Raw genomic sequence first — 16,429 nt, forward strand, 5'->3', positions numbered from 1 at the left:
TGGATAACTAGGAAATGCGGCCCTATGTCAAAAATCCTGAAATATCCCTTTTACAAGCCGTAAGAAATGTATTTGACACACTTTGTTGTGCTTTCCCTCAGAATAATCTGCTAATGCTGGCGGTGCTGTTGTTCGAGGTGACCATCTACAGACACCAGCTGTACTTCAGACTCAGGAACAAACTGTGCCCTCCGGCCGCTCACATCATCTTCCACGACGTCACCAGGCAACACCTGGACATCGGCATCGTGCACTTTATCAAATACTTCGTCAACTACTTCTTCTACAAGTTTGGACTGGAGGTCAGAGCCAGGACACTTCTGCTATGACGATTAAAATGAACGCTGACCAATCCTTCATTGCAGTAAAGTCTATACTAGCCCTAACCGTGTCCCGTCTGCCCTCACAGACCTGTTTGCTGCTGGGCGTGAACGTGATCGGGCAGAGGATGGACTTCTACTCCATGCTGCACGCGGTCGCCCTGATCGCAGTCATGTACCGTAGACGGAGGAAGGCCATGGCTGAGATCTGGCCCAAGTACTGCTTCTTCCTGGCCTGCATGCTCACCTTCCAGTACTTCGTCTGCATCGGCATCCCACCTGCAGCCTGTAAAGGTGGGTGCGCTCCAGACGGCATTCTTCAACCAACTCTGACCCAGAAACTAAATATAGCCAGTTCATAGGCCTGTAAACACGGACCGACAACTAAAGACACCAGCTGGGTTTAACTGGGCAAAAGACATGTGGCTCCCATTGGAGAGCTACACCTGTTATGTAATGTCACGTACACGGCCCGAGCGATTGGATTTATGGGGCGATACCAATGGAAATACACAATAGCACAATTGCCTATATACTGTAACTGTAAACTGACTTGATTAGTGATTTGTTTCATTGTACACTGCCTGACCAAAAAAAAAGTAACATGTTGGGCCGCCTTTAGCTTTGATTAGAGCATGCATTTGCTCTGGCCTTGTTTGCTTTAGCAATTCCAAAAGATCCAGGACCCGATCTGTCATCCTGCATGTGCGCAACTGTTGCACCATGGTTTTCCATCGTCACGTCGCCTCATGCACTTCCTTCAACATTTAGGCTCCATCCCTTTTCATCTCTCAGACGACAAACTACAAACTTTATTTGTAGTTTCACTGTTGTACATAATATCGCCATTGGCCATGGGTGTCTGTCCAGCCCCCGATCAACCCATTTACTCGTCAAGTCTGTAGCTGAAGATTACACAGAGTCCACAATAGCAAGCATATTGATGTTTGGGACTATTTTATTTGAAATTGTCTGTGTCTTACATTATAGTGCCCTATTACAAAACAAAACAGAAAATCTCTTTAACTCTTAAATCTCTCTTTTAATCACCAAACTCTTATTAAACCTGGGCCACGTTTTACTCTTTACTTTGGCACCTTCATATAAATGTAGTAGGGCTGGGCCACTCAGTTTGGACGATTACGATTTTAATCGCTTTTATTTTTATTAAACTCTAAAGTCTCCTGATCTTTCATATGAAGAAAGCTGCTCAGAGTCCTGCTCATTAATATTTCATAATGTAGAATTAGGCCCATTAAAGGGGCTATACAGAGTTTAAAAATATATATATGTATTTTTCCTCCCCCTCCATGTTCCAGCAATGTCCTAATGTGTAGAATGAGCTCAGACCTGTTCACCACAACTGCCTCTAAAATCCTGCACTGTCACTCAAAAAGTTGTTACTTTGGGTCCGAAGTGCCGTCATGCACAAGCCTAATATAGAGGGTGTAGTTACACGTATGACCTGAGGTGGCAGGAGTGAGTATTAAATGGTCAACTTGCCCCTTCAAGATAACATAATCCTTTATTTAAAAAATGTTATTTCTGTTTTAGATATTCCTCGTCTGCTCTCAAAAGTAAAACCTCTTGATGAGCCTTGGAATTTTCAAAAGTGTTTTAGTTTTATCGTCTTCCTGCCTCTGCTGTGATTGACAACCGTCTCCATGGAGACTCAAGGGAAAGGGGCGGAGTTAAATGGTCCGCTCAGAGCAGAGTGAGAGAAAGGCACAGGAGCAGGCCAGAGGAAAGTGGGAAACTCTGTTTTAGCGGAAGAAAACTCCACCGTGTTCTCTTAAAACACAACACGAGGCCTTTGTGAAGCAGCAGATCGTCAGAAAGTCGCCGCTTCTCCACTGGTGTCATTTCGCTGCTAAAACGCTGCTAAATTGGCCACACATTGGGGGGACATGGAGCGGCGGACTCGATTTTACGATTTAGCCATTTTCCAAACCGTCTGTTTTTAAAAGCATGAATTAATTTAATTAATTGGATTTATCGCCCATCCCTAAAATGTAGTGTAGTAAAAAGTTTTATATTTGTCTATTAAATGTTGTGGAGTAAAAGTAAAAAGTTCTCTCAACACAAGCACTACTCAAGTAAGGCACTGATGTCAAATAATGTTCCACGTTTCCTTTTCAGATTATCCGTGGAGGTTTCCCAACTCCAGCACCAACTCCAAAGTGGTGAAGTGGCTCTACGTCCCCGATTTCCTAACACAACCCAACCCTTCCTTCCTCATCTGTGCGTCACATCTTCAGACATTACTGACACCATAGTAATACAAACGTTAATAAAAGGGTGTGTTTTTGCTGTCAGATGACTACATGCTGCTGCTGTGCGCCGCCTTCCAAAAGCACATCTTCGACGATGAAAACAAAGCGGCCGTGCGGATCATGGCCGGAGACAACGTGGAGATTTGCAGAGATTTGGACGCCGCTTCGTTCAGCGTTCACAACCCAGTGCCTGACTTCATACACTGCAGGTACTGGCTTTCACATTATCCTGCTGCCACAACCTCTTACTACAGGGAAGTCCAGGTAAGGAGAGACTCTACAGGCAAAACTCTGTCTTTTTTTCTTTTTCTTCAGATTTTGGGCTAAATTGGTCTCATAACATATAAACATTCACCTGGGAACAAACAAACAAAAAAATCTTTATTGTGTCTTGCCTTAAAGGAACAGGCCACAGTTTTTCCATACTGAGATATGTTCTTACCTGAGCTTAGACGAGTTGATGCGTACCTGTCTGGTCTTTACGCGTGCGCTCAGTCACGCAAAAAGACCAAAGATGTTGTTAGCGTTTAGCCTCTCCCAGTGTATTCCAATGAACCCAAACGGGGAGAAGTTAGAAGCGACCAAGCTCTTCCACGTTTTCCTTATTTAAATACGGTTCATGAGTAGCTACACAAAATGCTACATTTTGTAGCTACACAAAACATGTTGATTTTCTAAGTGGATAAAAAGGGGAACTATATTGTTTCTTCACTCTGTGCAGACGTTGGAGTGCTCCTAATGTGTTATTGTGCCTAATAATAGATACAGACGGCATCTCGACATAGAAGGGGGCGTGGCCTTGCCGAGGGGGAAAATAGGATCTTTTGGGAAACACAATTTTTCACCCTTTTTTGCCCTTTTCTGGTGGAATATGAACTTATTTATCACACACAAATAAAGTCAAGTGTAAATCTGGTCCATATGGATATTTTCTCACAGCAGATTGTTCAGTAGAAGTGATAAAACGGCAGTCATAGCAAGTGCTAGTTAGCGTTAGCATTAGCCCGGTGCTAACATGTAGCATCATGTTAGCATTCTCTGTTTTTTTTATGTATTTATGGTCTGTGTAACCACTTTGCTCCTCTCCATGTCTTTGTATCTTTATTTAGTAGAAAACTATATTCATAATTCAGCGTTTGTTAAAGTAGTTTTTGAATAATTAGAGAAATAATTAACTGTTTTCAAACATTACCATATATGGGCGATGCCAGAGACGCCGTCTCTAGCTATACAGTTCCCCTTTTTATCCGCTTCGAAAAATAGTTAAATTTTATGTAACTATAATTGGCTCGTGTAACTGCTCATGTAAGAATACATCTCAGTATGGAAGAACGGTGGCCGGTTCCTTTAAAGTGGTTCCATTCCATTACAGATGATTATTATTCAGCGTTTTTTTGTTAACATGTATAGTTTTCAATCTTATACATCATGAAACCACCTTTTGTTTAGGTTCTGTCACAGCAAAATGGTTTTTGCTTGTATTAGAATTAGTAAAATTCGAGCTGCAGCTAAACGGTTCCTCTTGGATGCATTGTGCTTATAAAAGAAGCAACTAAACAAATATACAGCAGTCGGGCCAAAACCAAAGTCGCCGCTCCCCAAAAGAGGTCACACTTTGGCTTCGATGACAGCGCTCATTCTCTGTGGCGTTGCAATTTGCCAATATAAGAGCGGTCATAAAAAAAGAACAATATCTGTGGACATTTGATTTAAGCCAGTCGATGCGGAAATCTTAGATGGGTGGTGAAGCAAAAAAACTTCTTCTGTCAGCAAAGATTGTTTTCCTCATGAAGGTCAGAGAGATGATGGATGGCTGTTGCTCATATCAGCAGATTGGAGTGAGTTGTTTTTGGGTCACTGTGCCGGACATTTGGACGTCAACCGTGCTCTGAGCATTGAGAAGATCTTTCTTAATTTGAGAAGTTTTGACTTGTTTAGATTTGTTTGTTTGAGTATAGACTCTTTTACCGGACTATATCATCTGTAAGCTGCAGATAGAAGATTGAATTAAAACTAGATATCAAAAGTGTAAAATCACTACTTAAAGGGTCTAGATGCAAGTTGATCACATTATACTCACTACTGCCACCTCAGGTCATGCGTGTAGCTGCAGCTTCTAGTGAGTGACAGTGCAGGATTTTTGAGGCAGTTGTGGTGAATAGTTCTGGGGTCATTCTACACATTAGCACATTGCTGGAACATGTAGGAGGAGGAAAATACTTACTTTTAACTTTTTAAACTCCTCTGTGTCACTTCTGAACACTCACCTTTGCAACGACCTGAGCACGGAGGCGTAACTGCACCATTGACAAGCCTCTCCCGGCAGCACGTTTTTCAAGCTCTCATTTGCGAACTTGTTCCTCTAGCTGTGGCCATCGAGCTTTCAGCCTAGCCTATAGAGTAAGTAAGTGCTTTATTGTCATTCTACAACCGTACAACGAAATAGTGTTCAGGTGCCAGTCCTGACCCGCATGACCTTGAAGGTTGGGGAAACTGCAGCATCTGGAAGAAACCTGTCTGTCAAGATCATCTCGAGGGCCAGAGTTTGATGATGGAGGGCCTGACATTGCCTACCCCTGACTTCCTCCAGTTAGATACTCTTGACCAAGCCTGGCTCAAGATGTCTGTGTCGATAGAATAATTTTTTGAATATAACTGACCTTGCATCACATGAATTACTGCATTTTGAGGGACTATTTTCTAGCAGATCACTCCGCCTCTGTGTAGCTTATACAAACACGAAGCTGATGCTGCTCAGATATAAATGCAAAACAGTTTTAGTGATTCTATTAACACAGACATTTATATGGTTAGTCTGGCGTTGTAAGTGATTTGCCTCAGGTGCTCTGTGGAGCGGGTCAGACTGTTTTTATTGCAGGCTAGCTGATACCATAGACATGCACTAGCCTAGCGCCACAAAGCTCTTCAAATATAAGAACAAAAACATATCTCCAGAAATTAACAACACTCTGGATAACTAGGAAATGAGGCCCTATGTCAAAAATCCTGAAAAATCCCTTTAATGTCTTGTCCATAAAAGCTCATGCCTAGACTCCATATCAAGATCCAGGCCTTTGTGTAGTGCACGTGTTGTACAAAGCGGGGCATTATCAGAGGACAAGCGCAGCATCCTCACCTGCCGATCGATCGCCTGCTCTCTTTACATTGCGCTGTTGTGATGTGCAAAGTGGACAAGTCTTTTATTAACGCACTCTGCGTCCATCAACAAGCGCCCGAGCCGAGACCCGGAGAGAGCGGAGCGCGCAGGAAAAGCTGCCTCTGGCCCGTCTGTCCGCACCGCACTCACCCCAGCCTTTTGACCCCCCCCCCCCACCCCCTTCCTCAACAGGATCGGGTTACACGCCGGGAGTGGAGAGGAGAGAAAAATCCATACTCCGCAAAAACGCCCTGTCCGTCAAAAAGCGCAGACACGTTGGCCTTGTTCTCTAAACTCAATAAATAGCTGCTAAGTGGGAAAGGTATTTTTTCCTCACCATTGATGAAAAAGGGGCTTTAACATTCTGTCTATAGGCAACTGCTTTGGCTTTTTTTCTTCTTCTTTTTTTTTATTAGATCTGCCATGTTTGTTGCAATAAGAGACACTGAAGTTAATATCCTAATTTGATGAAACAATATGAGCACCAGTATTGTAGCTTCTTCTTCTCTTCAAGTGCCCTGGCGAGTAGGGTCCGAGTGATATATCGGGCCAATATTTTCAATATCGGAATACTATCAGAATCACAATAGTATTTATTGCTGTTGTTTGAGAACAGGTTTGAATTTTTCTCGATACAATCGTGCAACATGAAACATGAAACATATAACACAGACTATAGATTAAAAATAAGCTATAAAACTTGAAAGCTGTAAGGCTATTAGGGCATGCATAAAGAAGATTAAGATGAATAAATTAAAGAGTGAAATTCCATCCATCCATCCATTTTCTTCCGCTTTATCCGGGGCCGGGTCGCGGGGGCAGCAGTCTCAGCAGAGATGCCCAAACTTCCCGATCCACACACACACCTCCTCCAGCTGTTCTGGGGGGACCCCGAGGCGACACCAGGCCAGCTCGGAGACATAGTCCCACCACCGTGTCCTGGGCCTTCCACGAGGCCTTGTCCCACTAGGACATGCCAGGAACACCTCCCGCGGGAGGCGACCAGGAGGTATCCGGAACAGATGCCCGAGCCACCTCAGCTGGCTCCTTTCAACGTGAAGGAGCAGCGACTCTACTCCGAGCTCCTCCCGGGTAACTGAGCTCCTCACCCGATCTCGGAGGGTGCGCCCAGCCACCCTGCGAAGGAAACTCATTTCGGCCGCTTGTATTCGCGATCTTGTCCTTTCGGTCATTACCCAAATCTCATGACCATAGGTGAGGGTGGGAACGTAGATCGATCGGTAAATCGAGAGCTTTGCCCCGACTCAGCTCCCTCTTCACCACGACAGACCGATACAGCGACCGCATCACTGCTGACGCCGCACCGATCCGTCTATCGATCTCACGCTCCATCCGCCCCTCACTCGTGAACAAGACCCCGAGATACTTGAACTCCTCCACTTAAAGAGTGAAATTAGACAATAAAATAAAATATGATAAACAGCAGGCTTCGTAGGAGAACATTGAGCTGCCATGTTACTTTCACAGACACCTCATTATCATGAATGTGGCTGAATGGGACCCGCCGATCTGTATTATTTAGGTCTATGCACACTCAGGATTATAGATGAGACATTTAAAAAAATATCAGCGGTGCATATCGACATCAGCTTAAGAAAAATCCACATTGGTCGACCTCTATCAGATATATTTCTGTATATTTCTATGATTGAAACTTTACTATAATAATGACTGCAAGAGAATGTATAAAATAAAATGAATGTTTAACTATTGGCTATCTGAGAGATAACAAAAAAAGGACATCAAATTAAATTACCTAAAATATCAGCCTACATATCGGTTATCGGCCATGCCAACCCCCTTCATATCAGTATCGAACCCCAAAGCCCGTCAGTAATCGGGCATTACTGACGAGTGTTTGGTCCTATCGTTACTGTCTCATATATTCATGTAAGCTGCACTGGAATGTACAGTAGAACAGGACCATAGTATTTGTAGTTTTCCCAGACTTTTTTGTGAGTTGCTGCAAAAATAAAGCCATGTAAGCATTTTATGAATCTGCCCTGGGACAGCAGGTAAGCTTGTAGCACTCTCTGGTTTGTGCAAAACAATCGTTTTGTCAAATAAAACCAAAAAGTAAAGAAATAGATGAATAAATAAAACAGACTTGCCTTCAATTATTGTTACAATCCTAATCCCCAATCCTCCCTCTTGATCAAATGAGTAATTGTTGTTTTCTATGCGTTAACAGACTGGATCTCAACGCATGTTGTTCGCATGTAGGGACATAATGAGAGCCGGGGGCTTCCTGTGCTGAGTGACGAGACTCCGGTTACAATGAGGCTTTACGGGACAGTGTACTCTGTGTGTGTACTCTGTCAAAACAAAACAATACAGAAGAATTTCAGAGAAAACCCATAGGTTTTTGGAAGCATCAATTGCAAACAATTACAATAGTGTAGTAGGCTGTTAAAAGTTTTCTGTCTCCTCTCATGTGAGTGTAAAGACACATAAAACCACCACTGACCGAACCAAGCCACAAACTGATTTAATGGGTTATAATTTATACGCACACAAGCAACATGTGACTTGTTGTGTCCCTTTGAGTTAGTCGCAGTGTCTTGTCCAAATAAATAAATAGCTATTGGGGAAATAGCGAGAGCAGAAGAGAATTCACTCGATAGTCACTGTTAGAGAATAAAATGAAATACATATTTTTCATCAAATCAAATCAAATGTATTTATATAGCACGTTTAAAACAGCTGTTGTTGACCAAAGTGCTTCACAAAAAGGTCTACAGTTTAGTTTAGTTTAGTTTAGTTTAGTTTAGTTTAGTTTAGTTTAGTTTAGTTTAGTTTAGTTTAGTTTAGTTTAGTTTAGTTTAGTTTAGTTTAGTTTAGTTTAGTTTAGTTTAGTTTAGTTTAGTTTAGTTTATTATTAGGATCCCCATTAGCTGTGCTTTACAGCCAGCTAGTCTTCCTGGGGTCCTTGTTAAAAGCATCCATATTGTCAATTTGACAGACAACCGACATAAAATACATTATAAAAAGAAAATACAACAAGTACAATGTGAACTTGACATCATTCTGCATCCTCAAAGATATTCCACACCAATATAGTTCTTCAATTGATCTTTAAAAACAGATTTGTGGTCTATTTGAACCAGGTTTAGTGGCAAGACATTCCATCCCTTCATAGCTGTATAGACAAAAGTGCTTCTGAGAAAATTTGATTTGGCAATTAAAAACCGTCCTTGTGATGCATGTCTAGTGTTATAACCATGTGACTCTCTGTTGTTTTTAAATTGACTAAATAAAAACATTATTGAGTTTTAATATTTTCCAAGTGGAGAATAACAATGAACCTAAAGCTTGATCTTTCACCTTAAGCCAGCCCAGATGAGAGTACAGTACAGAAAAAAATATTATAATGATAATAATAAACAAAACACAAAATAAAAGCAGCAAAGCACTAACCAATGGCGGTGTCACAATTGTCGAGAACATTGGAATCAGAATTTCCAAATATTAAAACTTCTGTCTTATCTTTGTTAAGACTTAAAAAGTTGGCCTCCATCCATATCTTAACTTCTTGTATACAGTCCAACAAAGGCTTCAATGATCCCTTACAGCAAGACTTTAGTGGCAAATAGATCTGCAAATTATCAGCATGAAAATGATAACCAACTTTGTGTTTCTCTAAAATCAGACCAAGGGGTAGAAGATACAGAGAAAATAACAAAGGGCCTAAAATGAACCCTTGGGGCACTGCACAATGAATGGGTGACACAGACGAGAAGCATGAGCCAACATTAACTGAAGAACTTCTATCTTTTAAGTATGAGTCAAACCATTTCAGAACAGTGCTTTTGAGTCCCACAGACGGCTCAAGGCGGGATAAAAGAATGCCATGATCCACACACATGAACCAAAAACCCAACCCATCTTTAATCTCAATTGCAGTTTCATTTGAAGACACACTGATGGAAAGTGTCATGTCTTCCCTGTCTCCTCTGTCCTGTAGGTCGTACCTGGACATGCTGAAGGTCATCACGTTCAGTTATCTCTTCTGGTTCGTCCTCACCATCATCTTCATCACTGGGACCACACGCATCAGCGTCTTCTGCATGGGGTACCTGGTCGCCTGCTTCTACTTCCTGCTGTTCGGAGGCGAGCTGCTGCTGAAGCCGATCAAGAAGATCCTGCACTACTGGGACTTCCTCATCGCATACAACATCTTCGTCATCACCGTGAAGAACATACTCTCGGTGAGTCTCTGTGGGAACTGACTCGCCAGGGGCCACTTTGACATCTCTCCATATCCTGTCTGGCTGTGTGAACTTTGTATTTACAGTAGGAACCAGATGTTTACATACTACTTTTTTAGGTCAATTTGAATTTTGAAAATGACTTCTATTTGTCAAAAGCCAGAAGAATGAGAGATAGAATTTCCTATACGGTTTTATATTACTGTTTGCAAAACCAACAGTTTAAATACATTTCATTAATATTTGGTAGCATTGCCTTTAAACATTTTGGATTTCTTTCCACAAGCTTCTCACAATAGTTGGTAGGAATTTTTGTCCATTCCTCCAAACAGAACTGTGGTAACTGAGCCACATTTGTAGGCCACCTTGCATTTTCAGCTCTGTCTAAATATTTTGTGATGACCACTTCAAAACATTGACTTTGTGATCCTTAAAGGGATATTTCAGGATTTTTGACATAGGGCCTCATTTCCTAGTTATCCAGAGTGTTGCTGATTTCTGGAGGTTTTTTTTTTTGTAATTCATGCAGTTCTTATATTTGAAGAGTTACTTTGGTATCAGCTAGCCTGCATTAAAAACAGTCTGACCCGCTCCACAGAGCACCTGAGGCAAATCACTTTTAACACCAGACTAACCATATAAATGTCTGTGTCGACAGAATAATTTTTGGAATATAACTGACCTTGCATCACATGATGCAAGGTCATGAATGATCGCATTTTGAGGGACTATTTTCTAGCAGATCACTCCGCCGCCGCGTAGCTTATACAACCACGCAGCTGATGCTGCTCAAATATAAGTTGTTTTAAATGCAAAATGGTTAGAATTATTCTATCGACACAGACATTTATATGGTTAGTCTGGCGTTATAAGTGATTTGCCTCAGGTGCTCTGTGGAGCGGGTCAGACTGTTTTTTAAAGCAGGCTAGCTGATACCATAGAAATGCGCACTAGCCTAGCGCCACGTAAATCTTCAAACATAAGAACTGCATGAATTACAAAAAAAATATCTCCAGAAATCAGCAACACTCTGGATAACTAGGAAATGAGGCCCTATGTCAAAAATCCAGAAATATCCCTTTAAGACACTTTTTTGCACACACAGTTTGCTTTGGGTCATTGTATATTTCGACCCACCTGCGCCCAAGTTTTAACTTCCTGCTGATGTCTTGAGATGTTGCTCCAATACTTTCACATAGTGTTCTTCTTCATGATATCTATTTTGTGAAGTGCACTAGTCCCTCCCGCAGCAAAACCACCCCACAGCATGATGCTGCCACCCCTGTGTTTCACAGTTGGGACGGTGTTCTCAGGCTGCAAGATTCACTTTTTTCCTCAAAACGTGATGATGGTCATTATGGCCAAGAAGACACAGGATATGTAAAATCTCTATCCTTTTTTATTTGCAAACTCCAATCTGTCTTTTTGATGTTTCTTTTGGAGTAAGAGCTTCTTCCTGGCAGAATTCCCTCTCAGCCCATGTCGGTACAGGACTTGTTTCACTCTGGATAATGACAAACTCTTACCAGGTTCAGCATCTTCACCAGGTCTTTTGTTCTTCAGTTGATATTCACATTTCAGCCACAGCACGTTCATCTCTGGGACACAGAACCTTCTGATCTGTATGACGACTGGTCATTTCCATCATTGTTTGAACCAATGAACCTGGACCTTCAAGTGTCTAGAAATTACACAAGGATGAACCAGACTTGTGCTTCCAAGGTCATGACGTCTTCATCAGGGCTTTCCCAAATTGTTTAAGGTATAATCTTAGTGTGTAACTTCTGAGTAACAAAAAAAATTCCAAACAAAGAAAAAATCTCTCATTATTCTGGCACTTAGCAAATATAAATATTTTTTTAAAACTCTAATTGTCCTAAAAAAGTAAAAGCATGTCAGACAGTAAGGGAAAAATGCAAATGTGTGTTTTTATAAAGTGTATGTAAACATGTGGCTGTATCTAACTTTATTTAATTTCAACATAGATTCTGGCCTGTGGATACTTAAAGCATCTGATGAAGCACCAGTGTTGGGTCATCCAGCTCTTCAGTTTGGCCTGCACCATCAAAGACTACGATCGCGACATCAAACAGGACGACGTCCGTGAGTTATGAGGATAGAGCAGGAGTCCTGAACTTAAACCCAACAAAGGTCCCGAACTCACAGGATCAAGTCACGCTTTTATGGGGATCATACTTTTAATGAATCCTGTTATTTTTGTTTTTGTTTCCTCAATGAAATATATTTGGCTTCTCACCAGCTGCTTAGACCTGGCTTAGTCCAGGTTTGTTCCTGATTTAGTCCTGGTTCAGACCTGCTTTAGTCTGAGTGTAGTCTTTGTTCTAGTCCTGGTTTAGTCCTAGTTCAGACCTGGTTTAGTCAAAGTCTAGTCTTGATTTAGTCCTGATTTAGTCCTAGTTTAGACCTGGTTTTGTCCGAGCTAAGTCTTTGTTCTAGTCCTGATTTAGTCCTAGCTCAGACCTGGTTTAGGCCGAGTGTAGTCTTTCTTCTTGTCCTGATTTTGTCCTAGTTCAGACCTGGTTTAGTTCGAGTTAAGTCCTATCTCAGACCTGGTTTAGTCCGAGTTTAGTCTTTGTTCTAGTCCACGAAGCTGATGCTGCTCAAATATAAGTTATTTTAAATGCAAAATGGTTAAATTATTCTATGGACACAGACATTTATATGGTTTGTCTGGCGTTATAAGTGATTTGCCTCAGGGTCACTGTGGAGCGGGTCAGACTGTTATTAATGCAGTTTTGTATAATGAACTTTTTGAATGTTGCACGTTTTAAACCCATTTCCTGACGTGTCTGTGCAGCGGTGGAGAAGCGTTGCAACGTGCCCCAAGATGAGGCCGGGATCATCTGGGACAGCATCTGCTTTGCTTTTCTGCTGCTGCAGCGACGAGTCTTCATGAGCTACTACTTCCTCCACGTGGTGGCGGACGTCAGGGCCTCACAGATCCTGGCGTCCAGGTATTTCCCACGATAAGTGTATGAAATCTGAAGATGTTTGCTGATGTATTTGGACTGACAGCAAGCGTTGCTTTACCCATTTTAAATTTGCCTGTTGTCTTTTATGACAGAGGAGCAGAGCTGTTCCAGGCCACGATCGTCAAAGCCGTGAGAGCGAGACTGGAGGAGGAGAGCAAATCTGTGGAGCAACTCAAAAGACAGTGAGGAGACAGTTCATTTTGTTCATACATTGGCACAGCAATCAATGTGGTTTGGTTTCATGGCTTTACAAAGGAAAATAGAGGATACTTTAGAGCCTTATATACAAAGGTGATAGATTGAAGTACTACTGAGCATCAGTGTTAATTTTGACAACATATATTAATTTAGTTTTAGTCTTAGTCTTTTGACTAAAATGTCGTTTAATTTTAGTCGAGATTTAGTCGAAAAAATCTTTTCAATTTTAGTCTAGTTTTAGTCGACTAAAATTGCATGTCAATTTAGTGGACTAAATTTAAGACTAATTTAGTCGACTTTGCATTGATAATATTCATTATAATTATATTTAATCTTGTTCCTCTGCTTCATGGAGCTGCTCCACATGAACAAAGCTCAGAGCTGATCCTTTAACAGAGAATTTACATCTGAGGCTCTTTCAGACGCTCAATAGAAGTTTGGATGATTTTAGTCTCTCCCTTTCATTTTTATTTAGTCTTATTTTAGTCGACTAAAATATCTGGACATTTTAGTCATAGTTTTAGTCTCATGAAAAACGTTTAATTTAGTTTTAGTCCAATTTTAGTCGTCAAAAATATCACTTTGACTAAAGGACCTTTGACCTTAAGGAGAGTGGGCTGGTGCCTAATCTTAAATTCCCTCACTTCTATTGACGGTCCCCCGTACGTAGGTGCCGGGAAACATAGGCCTGACCCGTTTCTCTCCCTGAGGCCTAGGAAGTTGTGGAAGGACTCGTTTCCCGGAGATAGCGGCTTTTATCTCCGGGAAACGTCCATTTTGCGTTGTAAAATGTCCAAATATCAGCCCGATATGTAATGCTCTTGTAAGGCAGTCCTTTTCTTCTGATCGAACCAAGTTTACTCACTTGTTGCTTGTTTGAGGACATTTTTCACTGGTAGCGTTTAATCGAAATTCTATTACGATATAATATATATAATATATAAATAATTGCATTATTTCATGGTGCTGGGATTATTTTCCCTTCGCATTTCCCGTGCCGTGGCTCATGCTTTTGCCTGACATAAAAAAAAAAAAAAAAAAAGCTCTGTGTGATGATGTCATCAGGCCGCGCTGCTCAGTTTGCTTGTGCAGGTGTGAGGGCCGGCCAGCAGGGGGCAGGTGTGAAACAAAGACCTCTCCTTAATCGAGGCAGACTTGAAATCATTTGTACTTTTATGTATGTTCAGAAAAGAGAAAACATTCAGCATAGTTTTTTGATTCATGAATAAATAAATAAAATTAAAGATAGATTTTTTTTTAAAGGCAACAAATAAACGTTTGAATAATCGTGATTTCAATTATGACAAGAATAATTGTGATTATTATCTTTTCAATAATCTAGTAGCCCAGTACTGAGGTCATCTCACTTGAAAGTGCAGTCAAAACAAGTTCAATTCAATGTATTATTATATATTATTTAAACTAACTTAGATATTCTTTGTCTAGAGTGCAGAAGTGTGTGTTTCTTGTATTTGAACCTCAATTTCCGAAAAGATCAGCACAAAAGTATTTACAACCAGAATGAACTCTTCTTCCTCAAACTCGCTCCCCCCTCGCAGTCGTGTAGCGCGGGCTGCGTTTTCCTGTAATTGACCGCCGTTGTTTACGCACAGTCTCTCACGTCTCCTGCGCCTCTGTCTGATCTAATGCAATCAGGATGGAGCGCATCAAAGTGCGGCAGCAGAAGTTCAAACGGGGCAAGGAGAAGATGCTGAGTATCGCCCAGGAGTCGGGAGAGGGGCACACCCTGGTCCAGCCCGAGGACGACGACGACGATGGTAGTATTGAGATGGAAAACAACGTGTAACGAAGTAGCATGTAGTTCATAATAAGAGGATGATGCTGGAATGTATCGGCCGGAGGGATTCGATTTAGTAATGGCTGAACTACTTATTGTTTGGTATTTACACAATATACAACAATACACTGTGAAAAACAATATAACATGAATGTATAGTATAGTATATAACCGACCGCATTTTCTCCTGTTCAGTCTTACCCAAATCTAAACGCTTCTTGACTGGAGCTTACAGCCTATTGGCCAGTGTAACGCCTCATTTGAAAGCTAAGATCTGCACAAATGATCTGAGATTTTTCCTCATGTTGTCGCCGCCTCATTGTATTTTTGGTGCTACTTTGTCACTTTTTTGTCTCCTGTTTTGTTGCTTTTTCATCACTGTTTTGTCTCCTGTTTTGCTGCGTTTTTGTTGCTGCATCTTGTTTTCGTCGCCATTTTGTCTTTTTTTTTCTTTCCAAAAAGCTTTTAGATTTGGTTAAAGTCGACCTGGAGAAAATGTGCTGGGGTTAAGAGGTTAAACAAATAAACTTGGAGTGAATATTAACCCTGTCGTCTTATTTTAGTCATATTTTCTTATTTCTTAACTTATTATAACTTAAATAATATCACTTATGACCCGACCCTCTGACCAGGCAAAGCTCTGGGCCCCCCCGCTGCAATCCCAGGTGCCCCCCGGGGAGCCCTGCCCCCTAGGTTGGGAGCCACTGCTCTGAAGGATAATTGTTTCGCTCAAACAGGAGACCGGGCAGTTTCTCCGAGACTCTCGAACAGTTTGCCCTTGAAGTCTCTCAATATTTTTAAAGGAACAGGCCACAGTTCTTCCATGCTGAGTTCTTACCTGAGCTTAGACAAGTTGATACGTACCTGTGCCCGTGGAAGAGCTTCTAACTCGCTTCAACCCGTTTGGAGCTATAGGAATACACTGAAAGAGGCTAAATGCTAACAACATCATTAGTCGTGTTGCGTGACTGAGGGCACACACAAACACCAGACAGGTACGTATCAACTCGTCTAAGCTCAGGTAAGAACATAGCTCAGTATGGAAAAACGGTGGCCTGTTCCTTTAAGTCAAAAACATGTCTGTCTGCACTGGTTTTCGACACAGCCTGAGCAGGTATTTCTTTGTTATTGCTCACTTTATAACCCACCTTGTACAGCACTTTGCGCAAAAATAGTTGTTTTAAAATGTGCTATTTAAATAAAGCTGACGTTGAAATTAACCAACATGAATGCCCTATTCATTAAAAAAAATAGGTCTGAACTTTAGAATGGATTTAGAAACCCAACGCTTCGAGAATGACACAAATCTCTTCTCATGGGGCAAAGTGTTTGACTGGCTTTCCCCAGGGTGGTGAATTGGGTTTCTGCAGTTAGGCTTTTTTAATGTCTTATCAATTGCACACATATTCTGCGAATCTTTAATAAGAAATGAGGGGAAATCAATATTCCAAGTCAAACTGG

General features: G+C 41.4%; 1 protein-coding gene across 1 annotated transcript in view; it reads left to right on the forward strand.

Annotated features, from left to right (window-relative positions):
• Positions 1-16,429, forward strand: part of piezo2b (piezo-type mechanosensitive ion channel component 2b) — a 175,494-nt gene that overhangs the window by 122,886 nt on the left and 36,179 nt on the right. The window contains exons 21-29 of the mRNA XM_079569635.1: positions 102-302; positions 410-614; positions 2,460-2,561; positions 2,637-2,802; positions 9,736-9,979; positions 11,965-12,082; positions 12,798-12,954; positions 13,065-13,154; positions 14,827-14,948. Coding sequence (XP_079425761.1) covers positions 102-302; positions 410-614; positions 2,460-2,561; positions 2,637-2,802; positions 9,736-9,979; positions 11,965-12,082; positions 12,798-12,954; positions 13,065-13,154; positions 14,827-14,948 — 1,405 coding nt within the window. The remainder of the gene's footprint in view (positions 1-101; positions 303-409; positions 615-2,459; positions 2,562-2,636; positions 2,803-9,735; positions 9,980-11,964; positions 12,083-12,797; positions 12,955-13,064; positions 13,155-14,826; positions 14,949-16,429) is intronic.

This window comes from Gobius niger (genome assembly GCF_951799975.1).
Source record: "Gobius niger genome assembly, chromosome: 13".
Classification (NCBI taxonomy): Eukaryota; Metazoa; Chordata; class Actinopteri; order Gobiiformes; family Gobiidae; genus Gobius; species Gobius niger.